Raw genomic sequence first — 26,399 nt, forward strand, 5'->3', positions numbered from 1 at the left:
AGGCTCTCACTCAAAAAAACTTTGCTTTTCCAGTGTTTTGCGCCTGCTGCCATGCTTCACCGTCGCACCTAACAAGGTGCTCGCCCCCTTGGTTTTTTCTGGCTGCTCTCTGTTGAAATTCCAGAGACCAGGACAGATACAAGGTGAGGAGAGTGTCGCGAGAATACTCACGGACGCATCAGACGTCCCACAAGAACGTGAGGGGCACCGCAGGGTCAGCAGACCCTCACAGCCCACTCTCGCGAGAACAGCCCAGAAGCCTCGCGAGAACTGAGCAGACCCCTCCCACTCCTGCCTCAGGGGACGTGCACGGCCCCAGCTATTTTCCCGTTTCCCGCCGTTGCACGAGGAGTCGTCGGGAGCCAACCAGGTAACGGCGCGCGCGGTCTGTACCGCCGCCGCCTGGTAACGCCCGCTCCCGGGACGGGTTCCGCTGTAGGGCCACAAGCAGAGTCTCCCGTTCACCCGGCCCCGAGTTCCGCGGGGCACGTTGCGGACACTGTCGCTCCTACTGCCGGCAGCCCCCGGGGTGTGGGGTTGTGGGCCGCGCTTGCCCCTTCGCTCCGTTTCGGTGGCTCCCGCCGGCCTTGCTGCCGCTTGGGAGAAGGGGCGTGTGGGACATGCCCGACCTCTCCTTCGCTGACCGAGCTCCTGGGTGTGACAGAAGCCTGGCGGGAAGCTGAGGCGCGGGTACTTGTGCCCGGCTGGAGAGCTGTCGCTTATGCGCTGGTCATGGCAGGGTTTCTCAGAGCATCCCGACGTGTCTTGAGAAGAGTGAGTTTTCTGTGCAGTGCTTGTGCAAAGGGAAAGGAAAGTAGGTACAGGAGAGTTAAGTTTGTAGGCGCAGCTGGTGCTCAGGCTTTTTGGTGGGGGTCAGGGGTTCGGGAGGCTTTGTGCTCTCCAGAATCGCAGAGAGGGAATGCGTTCCTATCAGCGAAGTTACAAATAAACAGCGTCAGTGCTTTATCGGTGGTAGCCCCCCGAGCTGCTGAAGTTGTGTGTGGGAAGGCGGTCGTTTATGGATCTGTGCGAACTGTTATGCCGGAGGGAGTTGATGGTTTGAAGAACAGGGAAGTAGAAATACTTAGGTTGTCCTGTGAAAGGGTTATCGGGAGGATAGGAGCAAAGCCCCGTCTAAGAGAGCGGCCCTGCTTCCTGCTTGCCGACAGCAGAAGGGTGTTCGGGAGAGGGACTGGCATTGTGCTTCCCTCCCTCAGAGACCTTCCGGCTCTCTCCCTGCCTGCAACTGTCAGCTCAGGTGTTCTGTTTCACCTAAGGACTGGAAAATCATTCTTAGGACTGGAGACTGCGTTTAGGAGCTGACACCACTGAATGCCTTTTAGACCAGTGTGACTACTCAGACTTGTCAAAGGCTCTGTGAACTCTTGCGGGGGCCCTCTATCTGAAGGAGGTTGAGCACCTGTTGAAAGCAGTGTGAAAGCATTTTGGGATGCTGAAGTAGGTGAAACTTAGAAAAATGCTGTTCCCCCCCCCCCCCTCTTTTTTCTATTCAACTGATATACTAATTCTGTGCAGAAACTCAGAACAAGTTCTGTACATTTTTTTTTTCTTCATCATATTTGGAGAAGAAAAAAAGAACCAAAACAAAACCACTAGGGACAGCCATTACTAATTCTAGAGTCAGCCTCCCTTTTCTTGACAATGATACATCTGACATACTGAAATCTAAGACAGTGAGAGCAGGTTTGTTGATTTCACTGCCCTAAAAGGAAAAACATGGTCTCTGAGATATCTGTGTTGAAGGCAGAAAAATAAAAATTTAAAAGGCATTCCTAATGTCACTAGGCAAGTGGTTCCATGGAGAGGAAGCATTGTAACATGGCTTAATGTAAGTGCACACAAAGTGGAGCACATGGCTGCAAACATGCAGGCAGATTACTGTTCGGCTTCCGCTTCAGAATTGTAGCCATTGCTAATTTGGAAAGGTAATTTTATTTTCTATCAAGGACTTACCTTAGTGTAAGTAAGAGACTAACTTACTTGAAACCAGGTGCTGAAACAGGAGCTGTGTTTTCTATGGACAGAGTGTGTTAAAGCAAACGTGAAGCTACCAAATGATTACGGAATACTGTCAGCTCCATTTAAGTATCCTTATACTGTAGAAAATGCACAGTTCAACTGTTCCTGTGTTGTTGAGAATACGCCTTTGTTTATTCCATTATTTTTATTCCATTTTAAATACAGTCAGACTGAAAGAAAAGTGACTCAAGGCTGTGCACAGAGATATGAGAAAGAAGACTGGAACTAAGGCCTCTATGCTCTATACCAGGTCACTGACCACTGAATTAAACATTTTATCATGGTGAATATAGAGGACCAGCTACACCAGTAGCTGCACTCACATATTCTGAGTTTCTTGAAGGCCCTCAAGATAGGGAATGCAGCTTCTTGACTAATTGTAGGCCTTCTGTCGTCTAAACTACAACTGTAAATTTGAGAGGCAATTGCTCCTTTTATTTATATAGACATTGTGGTTTGCCTCTTTGGACTGCTGCTTTAGGAAAAGCACAAAAAACCTTAAGATTTCTTTTTCTTATTATAATTTATATTACAGAGTAATTACAGAGGTAGCTACGTCCAACTGGTAATTAATAATACCGTCCTGGTTCAAAAGCATTTCTTTAAAATTGACCACATAAAAATGGGAATTAGAATGTTTTCTAGGAAAACATTAAGAAAAACTTAGTTTCACACACAGGGAACTGAAGGTCAGAGAGATTACTTGAGTATTTCAATAGTGGACACCCAGTGACAATTGAATTGAATCTTCTGTTGGCTCAGACGCAGATCTAAGCACCATGCTTACCCTGTGCTTTACGTGAGGGCATCGTCTGTGCTAACACTTCAAATAAGAATTGTGTATCAGATTGTTCTGAATTGTGGAGGTTGTCAGGCTTTTAAGACAGAGCTGTCTGACCTTGGTAGTTCTCCTCAAATACTGATGTTTTGGAGATTTATGAATTTTGAGATTACTCCTTAAATCCTTTTCACCAGGGAGTGGGAATCATTTCAGTGTAGAATCACAAAGACTTGAAGGGGGTGTGAGCTTTTCTTTGCAGAAGGATGTCATTTTAATCCATGTTTATGTAAAGGATATATATATATACACAAATGCACCTCTGGTTAAACTTCTGATAAATGTTTTTGATCACAGCCATGGGAGCATGGGTTACTTTTGAAAATCAGAGCTCTGTTTAAATGTAGCTTTATGTAGGAAAAGAATAAAGACTCCCAGGCACCTTCATTTAATTTTATGTTTAGAGTTGGTTTGATGGAGAGTATTCTTTTAGTTTATAATTACTTGTAGCAGAATTCTTAGCATCTTCCGGATGTTCAGGGTGACTGTCAGTGTGTAAGTACAACTTGACAAGGATAGGCAGTAAACTTCGTATTTAATCTGTGGCTACGAATTATACTCTGATAAATGCAAAAGTAAGTGCTGTCGATCTGTCATTACAGGCATACACCTGTCTTCAGAAACAGCTTTATAACTATGTAATTTAAGACTTAAAGCGTGAGAGTGAGCCAGTTCTGCAAATAAGTCAACAGAGTTGGGAGCAGAAAAGAGCAAGATGAATGCATCTGGAGGAAGCTGTGGGAGCCCTAGTTCTGCAGAACCTACAGGAGATTTCTTCAAGGAATTATGGTCCAAACTGAAAGAATGTCATGATAAAGAAGTACAAGGTAAATTGTTAATGTTTGGGTTCACAGAAGGCTCTCTCTTACCACAGGGAAACTCTGAACCAGAGTACTAAATAGATTTTTAATGTCTTATGTTATGTGGAAAGTTGGACTGGATGATTGCAAACAATTTTTACAGATTTACTGCCTAAACCTGGCTTAATGTGATTAAATTTAAACTATCAATGATTATAAATGATTTGCTAGGTTGTCCTGGGCTCAGGAATGAAAAAGCAGCTGCCTGGTTCTGAGTTACTGGCTGGGCTTATATCATGACATAGATCAGGGAAAAAAAAGTAACACAGTGTTACATGTGATCTGTGTTTGCTTGGGAAATATTTAAATGCTACTTTAATGAATTTTGATTCAAAGTTTCCAAATCAATTTATTCAGTGGATTTATTTTTTCTTTTACGTTTAGGTTTAGTTACTTCAGATACATTAAAATGGTTTACATTGTTGATTTCCTGTAACTTACACAAAATACCACTGCAGGTTAATATTACTGAAGTGAAAATTATTTCTTCAGTTTTTAGTGTTCTAAATTTTCTCAAAACAAACTTGTGATAGTTGCTTATTCTTTTGTTGTATTTTATAACCTGTGATTTCAGTTTTACTATGAATTGACTGTTGATGTCTGTTTATTCTTCAGCAGTGCAAGAAATTAACAAGCAAAGATGAATTATACACTGTATGTGTGTATTATTGTTTTGTAAGTCATGTTCATAGAATGTTTTGCTCTAAATCCATCATAAGAAGTTAACATTTTGTTCTGTTAATATTAAGTTACATGATCCATTCTTTTGGATGGAATTAGAACAGTATTTGACTGAAAATTCCAATGAGCATATCCTTATGTATGAAATAATTTATATTAGGTTGGAATAAAAGCAGGTTAGTTTTGTGAATTTAGAGCTTTATTCATGCAAGTGGACCTTTGTAGCTAGACCATTCCAGTGGCCTTTTTTTTCCCACCAGCCTCAAAATAATTCCAGGTCTGTCCATTTAGGTTTAGCTATATTATCCTGTCTTAATTTCAAAAGCTGGATGGGGGGGTGGGGGGGAGGCATTTTATAATATATAGATATTTCATACCTCCCATCGAATGTCTTGATTCAACAATTTGCAACATTGGGCCTTGACACTTTGTGTTAGTAACTTAAACCAAAAACCAACCAAACAAAAAATCTTTCAGTTTGGCAACTGAAAGGAAGAATGTCCCAGATAGTAGCATTTTGTTACATGGAGAAAAAAAGTATGTGTAAAGACTTTAAATACAATTTTATATTGTGTCCCAAAACATAAAAAAGAATCTTCTTTATTTTTTATTACTTTTTCCTTTTTATTTAATTCTCGGTGGTTCTTTTCAGAGTGGGTGTGATGTCAACTGCAGATAAATGTGGAAGTACAGACAGAATGGGATCTGGCAATCTGTGGCATGTCTGAACAACAAAAACTGAACAGACAAAAAGCTCTAATGTAGAGGGTAATGTTAAGTGACCCCTTCTCTAATTTCTTGGGATGTGCAGCACATGATTTTTCAAGTTTTGGTTTTCATTATGCAAGTGAAGATACTCTTTAGAATGCATTCTGGGTGTGGCCATATAATTTTGCCACTAGGCAATCTTTTTCATGCCTAGCCCTTTGTCAGTATGTCCCGCACTATGTTAGGTAAAATTAGGTCTTCCATGATAACATCAAAGGCATGCCTGAAGGATAGTTAATTTTTTCAAAAGGTGGGGATCCTCTTATAGAAAATGGTACTGGGAGATATTTTAGAAACATCAAACACAGGCTTGCCTGGACTTTGCTTGTTTCTGAAGTCTATAAATAAGAATTAAAATTGACTCATGAGTTTCCAATCTGAATGTCAGCAAAATTTATTTCAAAGATGGTGGAAGGTGGATTAAGGGAAAGTTAGTTGAAGTACAAGCTTTTTTCATGTACAGTGCACAGTGTACTGAAGAAGGTGATGGTGGAATTCTAATTATGTATTACAAATCCATGAAAGGTAGGATTTATAACACCTGACCTTGAAATGGTGAAGCATTTTATACAAGTGATAATATTTATAGATCTATAGAATATAGACTAGAGAATACTTGGAACTCATAGAACTTGAAATGGGTTTGATAGAATCTTTATATTACTGTATTGCAGAGTGTGTATTTTTCCACCTAACTAAACAAACCCAGCTGCTTGTTCTTTTAATATGATTGGTAGGATTTCTAAAGATGTTGGGCATGGTTAATACCAGTTAGCTTTTCGTGAATTCAGAAGTCCTCAGCAACTCAGAAAAGTAGTTATTAAAACTGTATTTACTCTTATTTTCTAGCTGTTGATTGTGTTTGATACTTGCATAGTGCTTACAAATTAGCAAGGAATTTAATAATGGTGTTTATAAAGTGACTAATTTCTACTCAAATAATTACATGGATACTTGTTGCATGTGGGTCTTACCGACATGGTTCCTGAGGATGAATTCAAGTCTAAAGTTCGATACTAAAAATAAACATATTTCAGCATAGAAACATGAGGCGAGTTTTGTGTACAAGAAATGGCCTATTTTTCCCAGTAATTTTTTCCTCTGAAAAGCAGAAGTTGTCAATAGGGAAAAAACCTCTAGTCATAGAAGCGGAGAAAATTGAGGTACACAATCTCGTGGATAGATTGCTATAGGAAAGGAAATGGCTGGAAGTTCCTTAAAAGTAAATAATTATAGAAAACAGGGCTGGAAGGGGTATTAGGAGGTCATCTAGTCCATCTCTGTACCCTTAAGGTAGGATTATGTCTGTGTCATTGCTGACAGAAGCTTGTCCAACCCGTTCTGAGAAAACTTCAGCTGTAAAGGCACTGCAGTCTTCCTAGGCACTGTCAGTTTTAAGAAAGTGCATTTAATGCATTTGAAAATCCATCAGAATGGAAATTGTCATAGCTATTAACTGAAATATTACAGGTGCATAGTCTAATCAAGTTGCAAATTTCATAAAAGTGTTGTGCATGTAATTAATCTGCCTAATGATAGCTTGAAAGTCTACATTAATTTAATGGGGACAGTGTGTCATTTACTAAAGCACTTAAAAACTTTATGTGAAGTAGATTTATATAATCTGCAGCTTATCTTTTCTACAGAAATATTGTGTAAAATATAAAATTGAATTGGGAATGTACATAGTGTAGTTCCACATAAGTTTATATGCTCACTAATATGTTAAATATGGAAACCTGAAAAAGCTAACGTCTTTAAGTATGCTTAAAACCTCCCAGTGCTCTGGAAAAGCAAAAGCCAGATATTACACCTGATGTAGAAATTCAATGCTCTTGGTTAAATGTAGCAAACTGGTTTGGTGCCTTCTCATTGCAGTCATTTGAATTAAGAAAAAAATGCAGCCTTTAAGTAACTAGTTTGGTTCCTTCTGAATTCAGGTGAGAGGGGAGATAGTATTACCTGTAGCACAGTACTGGGCCTTTTGAGTACTGCCTCTTCAATTTGTGGCTCAGGTTGCCAATGTTACAAGCCTAAATACTTGCTGAACAGATTACCTGTTCATACAGGAGATGCATTGTTGTGCAGCTTCATTCCTTCAGATGGGTGTGGAGCAGCATTAAAGCACGCTTTATAGGGGTTATAATTGCAGATGCCTAATTGACTTGATGAATAGCAGCTACTTAAGAAAAATAAACCCTCTTTCTATGCTGATCTGCATGATAGAATGCAGTATCTCACAGGTGTTGAATACTGAAGAGATAAAAGAAATCTTGCTATATTTCTTAAGAACTGTTTTGTTGGATTATTTTAAGTAGTCTGTGCATTTTTATCTCATTGTCTCACTGGCACCTTGTCTGTGGCACGGGTTCACTGAGGCTCTGGCCGGTCTGACTGTTACATACTACGTAGCCTGAAGAGTGAATCTTCTCCAGCAATTAGTTTTTCCCTTTGAGCTGTTCCTGGTTGAGAGTGGTTGGAAAATAAAAATGTCTGTTAGCTGCCTTAACCTACATTTTCTATAGCGTGGGTATGTGTTTTGGTTTCAGCTTAAAGTTGTCAGAAGTGTTCTTTAAAAGTGCTTTTGTTTCATAAGTTTATCCTATTATCCTAAATGAGTAATGCTTACAACATTTTCCACAGTTTGAAAAAAATATGGCCTTGTGGAAATATAGTTACGTTTCTTTCTTATGTCATGCAAACATTTCTATTGTGTTTGTATTTAAGAAGATGTTATACCGTTGGAGTCTGATAATTTCTGACTATTTATTTAGAATAGGAATGGTCAGCTTGTGTAGGGATAGTATCACATAAATTTCATAGCACTTCATCCCACTTGTTAAGCTGTGCTGTACTTAAAGCACCTTTATCTTCCTGCCCCTGCACACATATGCATGCGCCCAAAACCATGCAAGAAGATTGGCTGGACTGCTGTCTAGCCTCTGGGCTCTCAGCTGGCCACTCCTGCCAAGAGCATCAGTTGTATTTGCAAACCTTTCTACTTCCTCATAGAACAGATGTTTATGAGTGTGTGGGCTGCAGTGGGAGAAAGGCCACAGATGAAACATCATTCCTCAGTTCACCCTAAAATGTTCTAAAATAGCTTTCACTGAGAGGGTCTAGGAGCACACCTCCAAGAGTATGTTAGCCTTTTGTGTTTTAAAGCCTCCAATCATGCATTTTGTAATGTTTCCTTTATGCGTATACACTGTAATACATCTTTCAATTCAGTGGTTGGGTGCTACATTTCAAGTGTAGGTTTACACGTTTATGTGTATACAGAACACTTTATGCTACTTATGTAGTTATAGTCAATGAAAATATATTAACAGTGCCTAGTATTCATGTGTGGTTTTTTTACAAAGGTGGTTTTATGCCTATTTAAGTGGGAATCTGCATGTTTGTTTAAGAAGTCTTTACTTCCTAGAGATCATAATAGCTGTACATGTTTTCAGGATCCTGTAGAACATGCTCAAGAAATCCAGAATGAACCATTTTCTTTCTCTTTTGCAGATGTCATTGGCAAAAGGAGAGCTGGTTTATTGTTTTGTTATTGTTACCTTTTTTTTTCTTTTAAATCAGATTTCTGTAACACGTATTTTCTTTCTTTCCACTTTTCAGGCTTACAACTGAAAATATCTAAGCTGAAAAAGGAAAGATGCTTGTAAGTACTCACCCTAATGATCTAATTTATTAAACAAGCTGTAATTCTTGTAAGAGCAATTAAGGTTTTATGGATTATTCCTTCAGATGTGCAAAAAGGATGAAATTATCTTTTGCTGCTGGTGTTAACCTGGTGTATTGTGAATTGCTTCAATTTCTGAAATCTTAAATTGATCAATTAATGTTCTAAATGATGAATATTATCGGTGATGTGACAGAACACATACCAAATGGCTTAATTGTTGTTGGAATCTTTCTACAATTACCACATTGTCGATACAGTACTGTTACATAGGAGGTCTTGTTCTCCTTGGAGCATCTGAATACCTGAGGTTTAGTATTTCAGACCTGGTAATCAGCTGACAATGAGCACCTTATTTTGCATCCCACTTCAGCAGTGGAGCTAATGACTTGTAAATGCTAGGTCAGAGACTGTTCATTATATACAGTGCCTTCATAGCCAAAAATGTCTGTCATGTTTAGCAGGTGCACTGATGGGAGTAGGGGGTAGGTGGAAGGCATGGAGTATTAGGATATGTTAATTTATTTATTTACAAATGACTCAATGCCATAGAATTCCTTAAAAGTAGCTTGAGAAAATATTTTTAAATTTGGTATTTTCTGCCTTCTGTAAGTTGCATAACCTGAAAAAAAAAAAAGTGATTTTGTTGGTTTTGTTTTTTAATTCCATAAGCATCAGAAAAATACAGGCTGCTTTAGTCAGACTTCAAATTTGGCTGTACTTTGTTAAGGAACTAAGGTAGGTTAACTTTAACACTGTCCTCCCCAAGTGAAAGCACAAGTCCTTAATGGTCCCTGATGCTGTTTGCATGTGATTGTTTTATATGTTGCATATGCAGCTGAAAAGGACAATATTCGTCTGGGTGGTAGTATAGAAAAAATAAGATATCTTTACTTAAATTTCAGAATTAATATGTCTGATTGTACACTGGAGGCTCCTAGCTGTCCCATTCACTTTATGACCCATGATTGTTAATTTCTTGTATTAGTGTATATGCCAGTAATATGAAAATGTGCTTTACTTAACATGTTTTAAAGGGGTAGTGCCAACTTGAAAATATGCCTGTGTAAAAGAATTGTATCAGCAAGTTAGTAAATATGTTTTCTATTTCCTGTTGTGTGTGTGCTTAGCTTTTTGTGAGCCAATTTCGTGGCTTCTTCAAATTGTCCATCACAGGCACGCTGAAAACAAACACTTGCTTTCATGGAATATTCAAAGGGTCCCATGGTAAAAGGAAGAGCTGCGAATTGATTTTCTGATACTAGTCATTGTAATGTTACAGAGATTCAGCTGCTTAACTTTTACTGAAATTTAATTTCCTCACAGAAAAAAAATTGTGTCCTTGTTGCTCATACCTTCTTTCTAACTTTAAGTGGTCATCTGATAATTAAAGTAAAGGGGAGCTAAAATTGAGAGGTTAATGTTGCTGCTTTTTCCTTGGCTCTTTTGAGGAAGAAATGTTCTTCGCTAACTCAGTAGTCATGGCTTTTAGAGAAAGCACTTTATCCAATATCTTCTGTTTCTGAGGTTCTTGGAAAGAAAATTCTCTGTTCATATTATGGGAATCCACGTTCTGCGGACTCTGAGAATTGCTTCTTGAGGAGCTAAACTTCTAATAGCTTGTGAGCTTTACAAACCTACTGTCGTTTGCCACACTGCAAGATTCACTCACTGTTATGTCAAGGTCAAAACAACCAGATTGTGAAAGCCCCCAGTTAGCTTCCGAACAATTCTGCAACACAGTAAAATAAGAAAAGTGTTTGACCTTATGTTCCCTGGAATTGTTGCTTGAATACTGTTAGCTTTATGTCTTGATTGTCATCAACCTAATTTTTGTCCTGAGAAAAATCAAATTTATCAACAGAAGCTCAGATGGGTTAGAAACTAGCTGCTGCTTTCCTAACTTAGAACATTTCTAAACTACCATTAGTCAGAAACACTTTCTTAGTTTATCTTCAACTTAGTATTTGTGCTTATAATAATTACATTTCCCTAGAATAAGAAAGAAGCATGCTAGATAGAATTCAGTATTGAAAAAATAATATCTGTCATTTATTTATTTTTTATATCTGTATTTTTAACTATTTATTATTTAACACAAAATAACCTTGAACTTTTTTTTTTTTCTCTGTTTGACTTTAGGGATGCAGAGAGGCTTGAAGAGTTTTATACTAAGAACCAACAGCTCAGAGAACAGCAAAAAGCACTTCATGACACTATCAAGGTTTTAGAAGACAGGTGAAGTAGTGCCTTTTAGCTTTTGGGTTCATTGTGGTTTGCTCTTGCAAAGTATCCAGAGCTACTCTGTAAGTTGGGTGGTTTATTTTTATTTTGTTTTGTTTGTCTCTTTCTGTTTTGGTGGTGGTTTTGTTTTGGTTTTAGTAAACCAGACCCTTTCCAATACAATCCAAATGGCATGAGATGTAGAATAAAGCACAGAATTCTGTAAACTGTATTATATAGTTTGAAACTCAGGAAATAACTAGGAATATCACTATGAAATCTTTCAGATATGAGGGGGTCTTTTTTACCAGTTGTCTGTTCTACATAATTTAATTGCAGGTTCTGTCTTTTGCCTTCTTTTGGACTTAGACATTCTGATCACCTTTTGACAGTCTGCCTTTCTCTTTTATGTTCCTGTTTAATCTGGTATAGCAAAGCAAAACCAGTAGATGTGAAATTACAGTGCATTTTTTTCATCTTTAAAAATTATGCTTGTTTTGGAAAGTGTATGTTGAATTTGCTACTAACAGGGTCTCAGAAGCTTTGTGGTAACAAGAGACCATTCCATTGTAAATTATTTTCCCACATGCCTATGTTATTTTAAATTTTAGAGCCATGATACTCAAATTTTGCTTTGCATTCTGTTTTTCTGTGAAAGACATTAGGGATAAATTTGTGACTCTGCAGGTAATAAACTTTCACACCACAGAGGCAGAGAGACATTTGCGGAGCGAGTGGACTTTTCAAATCCCTTAGCAGGTGAAATACTTGCATTGTGGAAAAAAAAAAAGGAGTATTTGAAGTGGTTTAATACAAGGAGTTGATAATAACGTGTTTATTACACAGTCAGATAAACTAGTATGAAGAGGCATTTCAGTGTTTCACTCTTTTTGTAATTCCACAATGCTAAAATACTCATAAACCAAGATGGCTTTAACTTCCAGTGTTAACTGTGGAATTGGAAATGTGAGTTGTGGTAAGTTTTGGTTTGTTTTAATTTTATGTTGTTATTTATTTATTTTATACTTAATGTGCTAGCAGCAGCAATGCAGAACTCTTCAGTAATTGATCTCTTATTTATCAGGCAAAAGAGAATCTGGTTTTCACTTTGGTAATACTGCTAGCTTTTTGATTTGTACCAGAAATACACTTCAGTTATCACCTGGAAAGTGAACACTCATTTCATTGCATGAATGAATGTGTCAAGACGGAGTGATCCATAGCAAGCCCTTTTTTAATAGCAGATAGGCTTTAAACGCTGATCTAAACTATTAGAAACAGCAGAGGCAATGCATCACCTGGACTTCTGGATCCACTTCTAATCATTGGTGTCTAGATAAAGATAAAGGATTTTGTATTTGCTTGGTATTTGTTGCAGTGTAAACTTACTATTTGTCCTTTTTACTTGATTGCTTTGTTTCATGACAGAGATATATCTTAGATGAAGTAGCAATTATATTTACTGAAAGAATTTGCTTATGTCTATTTGCTTGAATTAACTTAATAATGAATGATAATTTATATCTCGCTGTGTTCATAGTAGGACATATCACAGGGGCTTTCAGTGGCAAGGTGTAGCATGCTCCACTTTATTAAATAAGGTAATGCATGTTGGTTGAGAAGTATTCAGTACCTACAGCCATTTATGCAAACATTGAAACGTGGTATTAAGTCATTCTGAAATCTCAAAATACTGCTATGTCAACATACAAAACCACAGTACTTAGGAGTGTTCTGCATTGTTGTCAGAAATTTTCTGGTTTTCATTGTTCAAAAGGCCAGGTAAGTGTGCGTATGCTTCATGTATGGCAGTATTTTCTTAACAAAGGGACTCTTTTCTTTTTAATTTTATTGTAGGTTAAGAGCAGGATTATGTGATCGTTGTGCTGTAACTGAAGAGCATATGAGAAAGAAGCAGCAAGAGTTTGAAAATATCCGGCAGCAAAATCTTAAACTTATCACTGAACTCAGTGAGTTTTATCCACGTCTCAAGACAAAACACACTATTTTGTAAACTAATTTTTTGTGAATTTGATATAATTTATGTATGGTGTAAGCCCAAGAAGTTCATTTGGGGGATGCTTAACTCTAGAGCCTGAAAATATTCAACATACCAATTACTAGTCATTTGACCCACTATCTTAGATTGAAGTGTTGATACTGAAAGTGAACTGAGGTGGAAAATCTTACAAGTGTAAAGTGGCTACTTTAGATAAAATGTGGCTGCTTCTGTTTATTCCTAGGGCTAAGGCAGAGAATGAGAGGCAGAGAAGAGAATTTGGTGGCCTTCTATGATGGGGGCTACAGAACTGATGGACAGGGGTAGAGCAGTTGATGTCATCTACATGGACTTCTGCAAAGCATTCAGCACTGTCCCACACAAAATCCTTGTCTCTAAATTGGAGAGACATCAATTTGATAGATGGACCACTTGGTGGATAAAGAGCTGGCTGGATGGCCGCACACATGCCAAGAGCTGTAGTTAATGGCTCAGTGTCCAGCTGGAGACCAGTAATGAGTGGTGTCCCTCAGGGATCAGTTTTGGGACCGGTCTTGTTCAACATCTTTGTCGCTGACATGGACAGTGGGATTCAGTGCACCCTCAGCAAGTTTGCCGATGACACCAAGCTGTGTGATTTGGTTGAAATGCTGGACGGAAGGAGTGCCATCCAAAAGGATCTTGAAACACTTGTGAGGTGGGCTGATGCCACCCTTACGAAGTTTAATCCTGCCAAGTGCAAGGTCCTACACCTGGGTTGGGGCAATCCCAGGCACAGCTACAGGATGGGCAGAGTAAGAGATTCAGAGCAGCACTGCAGAGAAGGACTTGGGGGTGTTGGTCGATGAGAATCTTAATATGAACCAGCAGTGTGTGCTCGCAGCCCAGAAAGCCAACCGTATCCTGGGCTGCATCAAAAGGAGTGTGACCAGCAGGTTGAAGGAGGTGATCCTGCCCCTCTACTCTGTTCTCATGAGACCTCACTTGGAGTATTGTGTGCAGTTCTGGTGTTCTCAGCTTAAAAAGGACATGGACTGTTGGAACAAGTCCAGAGGAGGGCCACGAGGATGATCAGGGGACTGGAGCACCTCCCGTATGAAGATAGGCTGAGAAAGTTGGGGCTGTTCAGCCTGGAGAAGAGAAGGCTGCATGGAGACCTCATAGCATCCTTCCAGTATCTGAAGAGGGCCTATAAGGATGCTGGGGAGGGACTATTCGTTAGGGGCTATAGTGATAGGACAAGGGGTAACGGGTTAAAACAGGGGAAGTTCAGATTGGATGTAAGGAAGAAGTTCTTTACTGTGAGGGTGGTGAAGCACTGGAATGGGTTGCCCAGGAAAATTGTGAATGCTCCATCCCTGGCAGTGTTCAAGGCCAGGTTGGACAGAACCTTGGGTGACATGGTTTAGTGTGAGGTGCCCTTGCCCATGGCAGGGGGGTTGGAACTCTATGATCTTAAGGTCCTTTCCAACCCTAACTATTCTATGATTCTGTGACTGATTGATAATTTTACTAAGGAAACCTTGACTTCAGAAGTAACTGTTGATCAGAAAGTAGCAAGTTCAAACAAAAGTTACCTGGGTCCAGCTAGGATCCTGTAGTTGGTCTTGGCGTTTAACTGCAGTAAACCCCTACCCTTCACATAACCCTCTGAAGCCATAGAAGGGTTGCTTTACACCAGCCATCTTGTAGCCAGCTCATTTTGAAATCGGGAAGTATGTATGGGACAGGAAAAAAAACAAACCTGTTTGCTGTAGGTGACATGAAGGCAGGGCACAACAAATCTCTTTATAAAAGGGTTTGAAAGATTGGGATTGGTTGTATAAAGTGCTAAATAATATAGGGCAGAATTTTAAAATATTAATGGTATTTTTACCATTGATTATTTTGTATCATTTAGTTGTCTTACTTGAAAAAGAACAAGCAGACATTCAGCAAGATCTCAAATATGGGAAATGCCAGACACACAAAGTAGCTTTTCAGTGCTTTAATTAATTGTAAAAATATTAATTTCTTTACTAATATAAAATACATAATTTTTTCAAGGGCTTTTAATGTAGGATATTCAAATAAAAATACTCTGAATCCTTGAGTTTAATGATTAACAACAAAGAGAGTACAGCCAATTTTTAATTGAAACACTGAGCCTTGAAAATCGAGGTGAGGCCGGTTAGGTACAAATCTTGATCACTCTCTGATAGATCAGTAGTCTTCCATGGGTTTGCCTTAAGTTCTATATGACAATTTGTGTTTCCTGCAACCAGCAAAAAAGGTCAGTCAGGAATAATCCAGAGGTAAAATATATAAAAAAAAACACCAAAAAACAAAACCAAAACAAACAAAAAACCCCAACCAACCAAATAATCCACACGAGAAGAAAAATAAAAGTGAACCAGAGAAGTTGGGAGCTATCATTATGTTAGTTTGAGACAATGTGGAAGAAAGGCTGAAGATAATGCAGTAAGCTTGTGTGAAGTACATCCTGAATAAATTGGAAATTAAGAAAAGTAGAAAAAAGTCTGACCAGTCTCTCTTAAATTCCAAAACATTTAACTGTTTTTTTTTAAGAAACTGGTTATTTTTTTTTCCTGCTGTCTCCACCTGTCTGGTTGCTGCAGTGGCTAAAACCAAATTATGAATACTTTATACTATGTAGGCTGTCTTCAACCTAAGGAAGTGGTTTTTGCCATGGAGCTGAGTGAGCAATTAATTCATCTTTACAACACAGTCTCACTTGTATGTACATAGACAAAAGTAACTAATGATGGTGCAGAGCTAGTATTATGATCTGGTAATTGTGACACTTTTATGTTTTCCAGCACATTATTTTACAACCTTTTTAATGACTAGTTTGAAAGTTAATTTTGGTAAGCCACAGAGAAGGTGTGTGGTATGATGTTACAGAATTGGTTCTGTTTCCTTAAAGGACCTGACAAAATTAGATGTGATATATACCATGTTAACATGTGTGCACTGATTTTTATTTTTTTCCCCCCTTTCTTTTTTTTCAATATAAATTGCAGTGAATGAAAAAAACAACTTACAGGATGAAAATAAAAAGATAACTGAACAATTCCAGCAGTTACAGAAGGAATTTGAGTAAGTTTTGAGGGTTTTTTGGATATTCCCCTTCCTCCCTCCATTCCTCAGTAGTAATGCCTGGGAATATAAATGTCTTAAAAACTTGATTTTTTTTTTCTTTTCTTTTTTGATAGGTTGTGAAAAGGTAGTCTACTGCCACTACAACAACATAAAACTAGCATCTTTGTATTGTGCAGATTTTTTTGCTTTCTTTTAACTGTGCATCTTTGTTTAAACTGAGAGAAAGAAATTTGTCATAGAAATTCAGTTTGACTTCATGATTGTTTGAGATGGTTTTAGTCACAGTGCATAGCAAAGACTTATGTCTCATTCTTCTATTCCTCTGTTGACTTTTTACCAATTCCTTTCTTCTAGGTTAAGACTTTAGAAAAGTAGTTTTGCAGCTAGGCAAAAAAAAAAAATCAGGATCTTATAATAAAATTTTTAAATATACTTATTTTCAAAAGAAAAAGTAAATTGGAAAAGAGAACCGTAAAAATAATGAGCTACCAATTGAGTGTCAATTTGTAATCATACCAGATAGCAAGAGTATGCCAAATAGGGATGTGGTTAATGTGCTATTACGGTGCACTGTGCAAGGCAGAGGTAGCATTCCTTTCTTGTATACCTATGGTTTGACATCATTTTACCTGAGTTTTGACAATCCGAACAAGTTGTATACATGCACAGGAGGAATGGGACAGGATGTGTGGACTTGATCTGTCAGGTTTTGTCTGCATGTCATCTTTAATTGTCTTTGTCGGAAAGTTTTGATAGAGGAGTGAAACAGCTTAGAGTTTAGTTCAAAATCACTGTGGTCCTATTCCTTTGTATTTTTTGTTTGCACCTTAATAATCTTTTCTTTATGCATTTAATCTTCTCAGATTTAATGTATTTCATGAACATATGAAATACACTGTTTTTTTAAATACCAAGTAGTAACAAATTCCTATGTTCTTCCCAATGTATAATTTTATAGAATCCTCCATAAAATGGAGTTCTATGAAATTCTAGAAGAATTGAATTATATGGGTCTTTATCAGATCAGGATTTCATTATCCATGGGTGGAAACATTACGTTTCAGATAAATGTTTCCATGATTCAGAAATTATTTATTCCATCTATATGATGTATGTATAAATTTGCAAAGTAAGTGAATAAATATGTTGATTTGCTGTTTGTTTTGATTTGTTTCTTAAGGTAATATTCATAGATGATGCTGGGTTTCAGTGCTTTTTTTGTAAATTTGCTAGGAGAGAGGAATTATGAAAGGACACAACAGAATTCATCAAGACTTCAGAACAGCAGTGCATCAGTGTTTGTCATTAAGTGCAAATTTAGTCATGGTAATAAAAAGCCCAATTGCAAAAATGCTCTTTTCTCTCAAGCCAGGCAGCTTTCTACAGTTTTCCATTAACTTATTTTATATAAGAGCTTGTGGTTCATTTCAGTGCAAGCAGAAATGTATCCATATTTCCTTCTCTTCGCTTAGATCAAAATCTTACATCCTTCTCTTTGTAGTTAGGAAATGGTCTTTCAGCCTAAGTTTTCTCTTGAGAGTCGTAAGGAAAAGTGTTACTGCAGAAAGATGACCAAGCAAGCCAAGTTAAATTTCCTTGTGGTTTTCCTTTTATTGCCACTTCTATATCTCACTACCACCTCAGTACAGCAGGTAGCAATGCCCTTATGTCAGTACTAAAAATCCTTATATTTAAGTTACAAGAGCTGAAATTAATGCCTTTTTGTTGTTGCTTCCTTGCTATGTCTAGCTAGATCTTTTGAAGAGCAGAGACATAGTTATGCTAACTTTTATATACTGACTCTGCAAGATGCTGTTAGAGCTGACAGCATGACAGAAAATAAACTTCATAACTCATGTGTTACGTTACTCACTTTACGTGGTTTATATTGCTTTTTACACTCCTCTCTAAAGACCTGGAGGAAGATTGCTCTTGAATGTAGCACTGTTCATTACTATGAAAATTGACAAAAAGCTTCTATATTTAAGACAGTTCGTATTCTTGGGGTATGCAGGAGCTTCCATACAGGGAGAAGCACTAGCTCACCCATTTCAGCATTCTTTCATTCAAGTAGCACAAGCTTCTGAGGGCAAGCTAGAAATTCTACAGTTCTTAATTTCTTCCTGGGAAAAAGTCTTCCATAGTACAGTAGTTAAATGTTAACTTAAAATGTGAAGAGCTAGGGGGTTGTATGCTGTTCTTGGGTGTGATGGGGCAATTGTGAATTTGTTGTTTAATGTATCTAAAACCTGAGTTCTAGTACTTTTTAAATCTCTGATATTACTGAGATGGCTGTATTTTCTAAATTGTTTCTTACTTGAGCCATATGATTAGCCTGCTCCCCGAGATGAAAGCTCTTCATCTTGCTGACTTGGGGTTTTATTTGACCACCCAATTTTGTCTCTAGGGAGCGAAAGCAGCAAGAAGTGGAATTAGAAGAAGGAGTCATTCCAGATTCTCCAGTTCCAACCCCTTCGTTCTCTGTGGTTAGTCGTATGAGAAGAAAAAAAGAGAACAGGCACATCCAATACACAGAGCATACTCATGCAGACTTGGAACTTGCAGAAAGCAACAGTGGTATGAGTATTGCATTTTATATTTTTCAATTAACTTTAGTAATACTTCTTTTAAGGGGTACAGAAAAAGATTATAAATAAATTTGATTTCAAAGGTAACATTTTTCCAACTCGTATCTCTCCTGTAAATGCAGACTTGGGTTTGACTGTGTGTAGAGCTCTGTCACCACCTAGTGGAGAGTGACATCTTCTCCCACATTCAGCAATTACTCTGCCATTAAAGTAATACTGCTGAAACTGATAGATACCTAGTTCTAGCAGCTACATAATCTTTCTTTTGTTATTACTGATACACTTGCATTTGCTTTGTGTCAAAGTCCATAAGTATTGTGCACACTTAATTTCCAAAATTTGTCCTGTAATAGCTCTCACAAATAATAAGAGATATTTTTTGTGAAAGAAGGGGGCTTGTGCTTGTGTGTTAAAGATAGACAGGAAAGATGATAAATAATTCAGGTGCTCTTAATATGTTATCTTGTGGAATTTTAAAAAAAGTGTTTTAAATAATATATAAATCCATCTAAATATGAGTCTTGACTAAAAGCCTCTGTCCAAAAATAAAAGTAGCACAACTGTGGGATGAAGGGAGTGGGTTTGTTATTTATGCCTTTTATTTTGCATATGTAACTTCAGTGCTGTGAATAGTTTATCCTTTCTAAGCATACCTGCTTCTCTCCATTTTCTATAAAAAAATAAAATTAAAAAATTCAGCTACTAAATGAAACTGAAGTTAAATATATAAGAAATGGTGTAAATACCAATCACAGATAATGGTTGTGGAAAGCTGTTGGTATCTGGATAGAAAAGACAACATGACACAGAGTTGGTCATGATTCAAATCTCAAGATTTTCACTTTTTGCATTACCTTAGTGGATGCATAAAATTATTCCCTTGGATGGCTTACTCTGTAATAGTTTTGTTGCCTTATTAACAGGACAAATATAGATTGAATGCATACTTTTTATGTGGTCAGTACAGAAAGTGATGTAATTATGTGTCAATATTGTTTTATGGCTGACTGGGCTTGTGAGAGAAAGGATTAATATGTAATATTTATGACTAATTTGTCATAGTGATACCTCAGAATAAAAACAAACAGATGTGCTTAAATTACTGGATCTACTGACATATCAAACCCTCATGTTCAGGTGCTTTTAAGATCAGAATCATGGTCTGTATCTGCACAAAATTATCACAACAAGATACCCAATTTCACCATGTGAAAATGTTTCTGCATCTTCTAGAGACTGGAAAAATTCCACTGTATTCCACACAAGTGAACAGTCCCCACAGAGAAGAGATACTTGTGGCAGATACCTGTGATGCAGATCTGTCCCCTATACCAAGTAAGTGTATTAGTAGATTTAGTTTTAGTTCCATTTAGAATAAGGCAAAAGTGTTGTAAAACTGTGGGTTCATCAATAACTGAGGGTTCATCTCTTTAAACAGCTAGAATAAGGATTTTGGAGTTAATCACAAAATTACTGTTGAAATGCCTATCTTGTAGTGCCTCTGTGTATGTCACTGGGAGTGTAATCTGGTGGCATAGCATGAGGGCTCAGTCAAGAAGTAAAGAAGCTCAGTGCAGCTCTTACTGCAGATATGTTAGGTAACTTATCCAATTGTCTTACATTTGATTTTCCAACTGTACAAGAGAGTAAATATTTTAAGAATTGCACTTACTGTCTGACATGAATATGTAATGTTTAGAAATGCTCCTATTTATTTTCCCTTTTTTGTGAATTAGTAAAAGTCGTACGTCCTTGTCCTTAAAGAGTTCTTTGACAAGAACTTTCTGTGTACCTGATTTCTTTTTCTGTGAAGTGTTTGACTATATATGACTGCAAGAAGCAGCATTTTAGAATAATTTGTGTAAGTCAGGGTTATTCTTGTACATTCCTCCCATCATAGTACCTTGCCCTGGTTTAATAAACTGAAGTCATGTTAAACCCCTGAAAGAAAGGAAACTCATCTATTTGTTTTCCTAATAAAAAAAATAATAACTGTCACCTAGGAAATATGCAACACAAACATTTTACTACAAATATACATTATCATTGTTCTACATGCTTTTCTAAGACTAGTCATGCCCTAGGAGTTTGAAAAGCAACTTTTACATTGACTTGTCTTTGTATTTTAAGTTTTGGGAGCTGTATACAACTTGGAAACGTATTTCTGTGACGAAATAGCAGTCTGCTCTCTTTAGGAATTCTTCTTTTGCCCCCCTTCTCAACTTCCCACTTCAGGTTCAATTTTTATCTGACACAAGTCAAACTATTTACATAATTACTAGACTTGTGACCTTTTTAGTTCTGTGTTAGCACCATCTGTGTGAGTAGAGTAAGATACTATAATGTCTATGTGGCTTACTGTGAACTTCTTTCTGCTCATAAAGATAAACCAAGGATGGGAGGCTATCCTGTTCCAAAGCCATCTTTTAACTTGGCTGCAGTCGTTGCAGAAACCATTGGACTTTCTATTCAAGAGGAATCTGTAAGTAGTATTCCTAAATGTCTTACATAATCAGCTTTTTATGCCAGTTGTTTTCAAACCCAGTATTTTTCTCTTTTGCGTTAAAATTTTGCAAAAGTATTCAGAGTTGCACTAAGCTCGCTTTGGTTTGCTTTTGCTTAATCATTACAGAATTGCTCTAGAAAACAGAGATAACTATGCTGACCTGTCTGGGGGTTGGGGAGGAAGGTAGGGGCGCAGTTCCTGTTGCATATACAACTTTCAAGTTTAATTAAGACAGTGGACTAAATCCTTTGGTCTGCCCAAGTCCCTTTGTGCAATAATTGAGTATAACACACTAAAAAGATTATTTGGTTATGAGACTGGTGACTCAGGTGAGATTACTTGATTGGTAACTACAATGAAAATGATAGTATGCAGACTGAGGGGATTTTGTGTCTGTGTGTATTTGATTAAGATTTTTTTTAAATATAATTTTTCTCCAAGATTTCTGTAAAGTTAGTCAAAATTTCAGTTATCATTTAACATTTTTTTCCGAGGTTTGAATGGTTCAGTTTGGATGGGTTTTCATGGTGTTTGTGTGCACACCTAACATATTTCTAATTTTTAATTCTAATAGCTTCTCACACTTCCTTTCTTTGTTTTCCTTCACCACTTGCAAGGAGTCTCAAAGTGTACTGAGTCCTCCCCGCACTAATACTGTTATGAGCCAGGCCCCAGAGAGCATGCAGTGTGAAGACTCAAGAAAACATCCAGTTTCTGAATCAAGAAATGATGACAACAATTTAGGGTGTGTTTCCACTTGGTTCTAATAATAATTGTTTTAAGCAGGCTTATATGAAGTTCTGGTTTTAGTAGAATTTAAAACCTTACAGCAGTTTGCTTTAAAGGTACAGACATGGAAATAAGTATTTTCATATTGTAGAGGCTTCTTTAAAGTAAATAACATTAGAAACAACTGATAGAATGCAAAACTTTATAGAGTTTTATTTCATTCTCAGACTGACAAATCAGGCTTTCCATATACACATTCCCTCACTCACTGACTTCTTGTTATTGTGAGGTGTCTTCTGAGGCCTGTAAGCCTGGGAGTAAGAGGCCTGAGTGGAGGTAGGAAAATTACCGTAAAACCTTTCTGCTGACTAGATGTCATACTAGTTGACAAGTTGCCTCTCCTCAGGATGTTGTGGTCTAAACTGAAAACATTTTTAGTCCCTGTTTGTCATCTTAAATGTATGTTTTATTGATGACATGTAAAAAACAGCATACCTGAAAGAAGCTTGCATATTTTTCCTTTACTTGCAGAAGGTTTGAGAATCTTATGTCATGGTTATAAGATCTCTACAAGAACCTAGATAGACTACTGTCACAACCATTCTCACTTCCTTCCAAGTAACTGCATTGAAAGGGAGTCCTTTGGTAGAAGGGATTCCTAGGCAGGTTTAATACTGTCCTTGGTTCCCAGTTAAATGTGGAACAGCATTTCATACCATACTAAAATGAAGGACAGGGTCTGTGATTTGTTTGCCTTTTACACCTCTAAGTGCAGCAATACTTACTTCTAGACCAAAAATTTCCCTTTTTCCTTCTGTTTCAGTTAATACTAGCAACACTGACAGCTTCAAAGCAGATCACTGATAGGATACACAGGAGTTAGAAGTTTCCTATTTTCTCCTCCCAGCCCCCTGTGTACACCAGAAAAAAATAATTTTATCTTTCATTGTATTCAGTCTTTCAGAACCATCTCAGAACACTCCACTACATGTTGACTGGGATTCTCGAGTAGCTTCTCCTGTTTTTGGAGCTTCTAGTAATGTGAAGAACAACTCAAGTACAAGTCATGCCCCCTGTATTTTAGATTCAGGATTGAAGCCTAGTCTCAAAAGCAACCTCTTCAACAATCCTTCTAGTTCCAGATCTCATAAAAGTAGATCAAAATCTGAAGATATTGCTTTTGTTGCACCACTGAATCTTGCAACAGAAATAAACTCTATTATCAGCCAGGCCTCTATGAGTAGGCAAATGGTTGTGAAAAAGAATACTGGTGAGGTTGTAACTTGTGTTGGAAACACCTGTGCAGCTAAGAATGAGGTGATCAGGAGCGATTTCCTTATCGTACCCCAGAAGCAGCTAGAAGGCAGGTATGCTAAGAGGAAGAAAACTGACGATGAGCATGCAGTTAGCTGTGAAAAAACATCCTTCAACAAAGAGAACTCTGTGCCCTTTCAATCAGATGTTCATCGTATCAGTCGGGAGCATACAGTTGATAAACCCTTGGATCTGTCTGATCGTTTCTCTGGAGTTCGTTGTCAAGAGAAAAAACAAGGAATTGAGGACACCTGTAAAAATAGACTGAAACAGGTGACTCTGCATGACATTTTTTCACACCTAGGGAAGCCCATGCCTGAAGGCTCTTCATCCATTCCAAATGCCATCAGTGAGAACTGTTTGTTTGGCAGAAATTTACAAGAGGGATCCTATGTACAAGAGCCAGTGCTGGGAAAAACATTCCCAGATAAGAAAAACCAGGTGCAAATGAAAGAAATAGTTCTTCCCTTCAAAATTGTGCCACTGCCAAGTTCTGCAGAGACAGAGGAACTTTTTGACGATGTGAAGGTAAGCTTTTCTGACTTTTTTCTTCTCCTTAGAAATATAATATTTAAGTTTTGGGAAATAGTAAGTTTGAAATATGTTGTTAGGTTGCCAGTGGCCATGTACCAAATAGGAAGAAAATAAGGACAGGACATGGAGAGTCTGAACCAGCATCTGTACTGCAACCAAACCCTTGCAGACTATCAAAAAATAAAGCACTACAAAATGAGCAAGGTAACTTAATGATGTTCCTTTTATTGTCCCCCTACCCTCCAGCCTGTGCTGCAGTTGAACAGAATTTTTTGTGTCTTCTACTTTAATCACTTTCTCTGTGTTTATACTTCAATCTCATTCTATTCAGGACTTCTTAAGATCTTCCCCACATTTTCAGTCTGCATCTTCCTGGCATTCTTTTGCCACTATATAATAAATGTCTTTTATACATATTATACATAATAAATATTCTTTTTTATACATATTATACGTAATAAAAATACCATTGGCATTCAGGTGTAAACCCAACAGGCTGGGAGTCTTAATTTCTTTCTCATTAATTTATCGTTGTTGTGTACTGTAGCATGTGAATGACAGGTACTAAAATAAAATCTTGGGAAGTTTATCTGTATCAAATGCTTGAAGACTGTACTTAAATGTAAGGGTGAGGTATTTAGTTAATATTTTTCATGATTCCTGATGAGCTGTTAAAGAAAATTGTACCTTTAATGATAATGAACAGCTGTTACCAAATACTCTTTCTGGAAGTTGTGTCTTCTTTCCTATTAAGTGGTCCCAGTCTAAAAACTCATTTTTTTTAACTGGGATTGTAGAATCACTGCTTCTGTACTCTTTAGCTGAGCTGTTACAGTGCCTACTTTAATGAGAAATACTTGTATTATGAATGTAAAAAACATCTGTCAGTACTTGCTGTGGCCAGGTAGTCTGGAATCTAAGCCTTTACTTCACAGATAAAATAAGAGCCATCTCTGGAACAATGATCAGATGCTTTTGTACTCATTTGTATTTGAAGACCTGGCTTTTGTATTCTTACCGGTCTAATGTCAATAGCCAACTAGGGAAGGTGCCCTGCTGGACCTGTTGTTTGCCAGTAGAAAAGGGCTTGTGGGTGATGTGATGGTTGGAGGCTGTCTTGGGCATAGCAATTATGAAATGATAGTTTTCAGTTCTCAGAGGAGTAAGGGGGGGGTTTCAGCAGAACTGCTACCTTGGACTTCCAGAGAGCAGACTTGGGCCTGTTTAGAAGTCTGGTTGAGTCCCCTGGGAGGCAGTCCTGAAGGGCAAAGCTGCCTGGTGGATCAGGCCCTGGGGTGTTGGTCAACAGTCAGCTGGATGTGAGCCGACAGTATGCCCAGGTGGCCAAGGCCAACAGCATCCTGGTGTGTGTCAATAATAGTGTGGCCACTGGGCCTAGGGAAGTGATCATCCTCCTGCACTTGGCACTGGTGGGACTGCATCTCAAATACTGTGTTCAGTTTTGGGCCCCTTGTTACAAGAAAGACGCTGAGATGCTGTATTGTAGCTAAAGAAGGGTAATAAAGGTGTTGAAGTATCTAGAGAACAAAACTTGGGAGGAGCGACCGAGGGAACTGCAGTTGTTTAGACTGGAAAAAAAGAAGCTCATGGGAGGCCATGTGACTCTACAACTTTTCTGACCTAAACTATTGTATGAATTTCTTCTGCCTGGCATTAATACTGCCTGATTTACAGAAACAGATTTTACCTGCCAGAGTATTTTGTATTACATACCTCATACAAACATAAAGGGGTGGCATGCTCCCCGAATGTAACAAAAAACTTTAGTCTAACTAAAGAGTTAGATCTTTAAGTTTGACTTTACACCAGATGAGCATATTTATTTTTAAGAAAAATCAATCCCTAAATCCAAAGATGAGTTAATATACTTTTTTTGATATACAGAAAGCTGCCTTATAATTTGCACACTACAGGATGCTGTTGGCACAATTTACTTCCAATTATTTGTCCTTTTTCTCATGTTCTCTGCATCCAGACCTGAAAGAAAAACCTTTAGAAAACCTCCAGTGGAGCATAGACCCAGGAGCTGACCTTTCACAATACAAAATGGACATCACTGTGATTGATACAGAGGTAAACTTGGATAACATGGATGCATGTTCTATGATATTGAAAAAAGCCTACAAAAGCAGTATCATGAACTTTATTCTGGGCATACCAAAACTACCTTCTAACAAAAAATCTAAATTCGGCTTCTTTGATATGTTTGCAGTCCTGAAACGTTTGTTTATGTATAGTATACTACAGGTGTCCTAAAGCATTTCCATTGTCCAGTTGTATTTGACAGTCATCCAGGTGCCTACTTAATATGAAACTTACGTATTTAGGGTGGTTTGGGGTTTTTCTTAAGACAAAAAAAAAAAAAATAATCATAGTTTTTCCTCTGAAAATGCTCTCTTTATGTTAAGTAATAGCAAATGTGCAGATGATGACTATTGTCTTTCTGTGAGTTGGGTGCAGGTTGGTTATTAGGATTCCTGAGTATTTTCCTGAAATCTTTGTTTTTTCTCA

General features: G+C 37.7%; 1 protein-coding gene across 3 annotated transcripts in view; it reads left to right on the forward strand.

The window, feature by feature from the left end:
* Nucleotides 1-277: 277 nt before the first annotated feature.
* Nucleotides 278-26,399, forward strand: part of RBBP8 (RB binding protein 8, endonuclease) — a 37,282-nt gene continuing 11,160 nt past the window's right edge. The window contains exons 1-13 of one of the 3 annotated variants that reach the window (XM_061360491.1): nucleotides 278-370; nucleotides 3,481-3,705; nucleotides 8,809-8,851; nucleotides 11,015-11,110; nucleotides 12,953-13,065; nucleotides 16,118-16,193; nucleotides 18,604-18,773; nucleotides 20,018-20,119; nucleotides 21,169-21,266; nucleotides 21,908-22,035; nucleotides 22,976-23,861; nucleotides 23,945-24,071; nucleotides 25,864-25,961. In XM_061360491.1, coding sequence (XP_061216475.1) covers nucleotides 3,594-3,705; nucleotides 8,809-8,851; nucleotides 11,015-11,110; nucleotides 12,953-13,065; nucleotides 16,118-16,193; nucleotides 18,604-18,773; nucleotides 20,018-20,119; nucleotides 21,169-21,266; nucleotides 21,908-22,035; nucleotides 22,976-23,861; nucleotides 23,945-24,071; nucleotides 25,864-25,961 — 2,049 coding nt within the window. In that variant the 5' untranslated portion in view covers nucleotides 278-370; nucleotides 3,481-3,593. Of the gene's footprint in view, nucleotides 371-484; nucleotides 775-830; nucleotides 1,459-3,480; nucleotides 3,706-8,808; nucleotides 8,852-11,014; nucleotides 11,111-12,952; nucleotides 13,066-16,117; nucleotides 16,194-18,603; nucleotides 18,774-20,017; nucleotides 20,120-21,168; nucleotides 21,267-21,907; nucleotides 22,036-22,975; nucleotides 23,862-23,944; nucleotides 24,072-25,863; nucleotides 25,962-26,399 lie in introns of those variants that run through there. The other 2 variants (XM_061360489.1, XM_061360490.1) reach the window with 2 other exon arrangements.

This window comes from Neopsephotus bourkii, unplaced genomic scaffold (genome assembly GCF_033783945.1).
Source record: "Neopsephotus bourkii isolate Nb327-2 ecotype Australia unplaced genomic scaffold, CSIRO-AGI_Nbou_v1 NB_1027, whole genome shotgun sequence".
NCBI classification, from domain to species: domain Eukaryota; kingdom Metazoa; phylum Chordata; class Aves; order Psittaciformes; family Psittacidae; genus Neopsephotus; species Neopsephotus bourkii.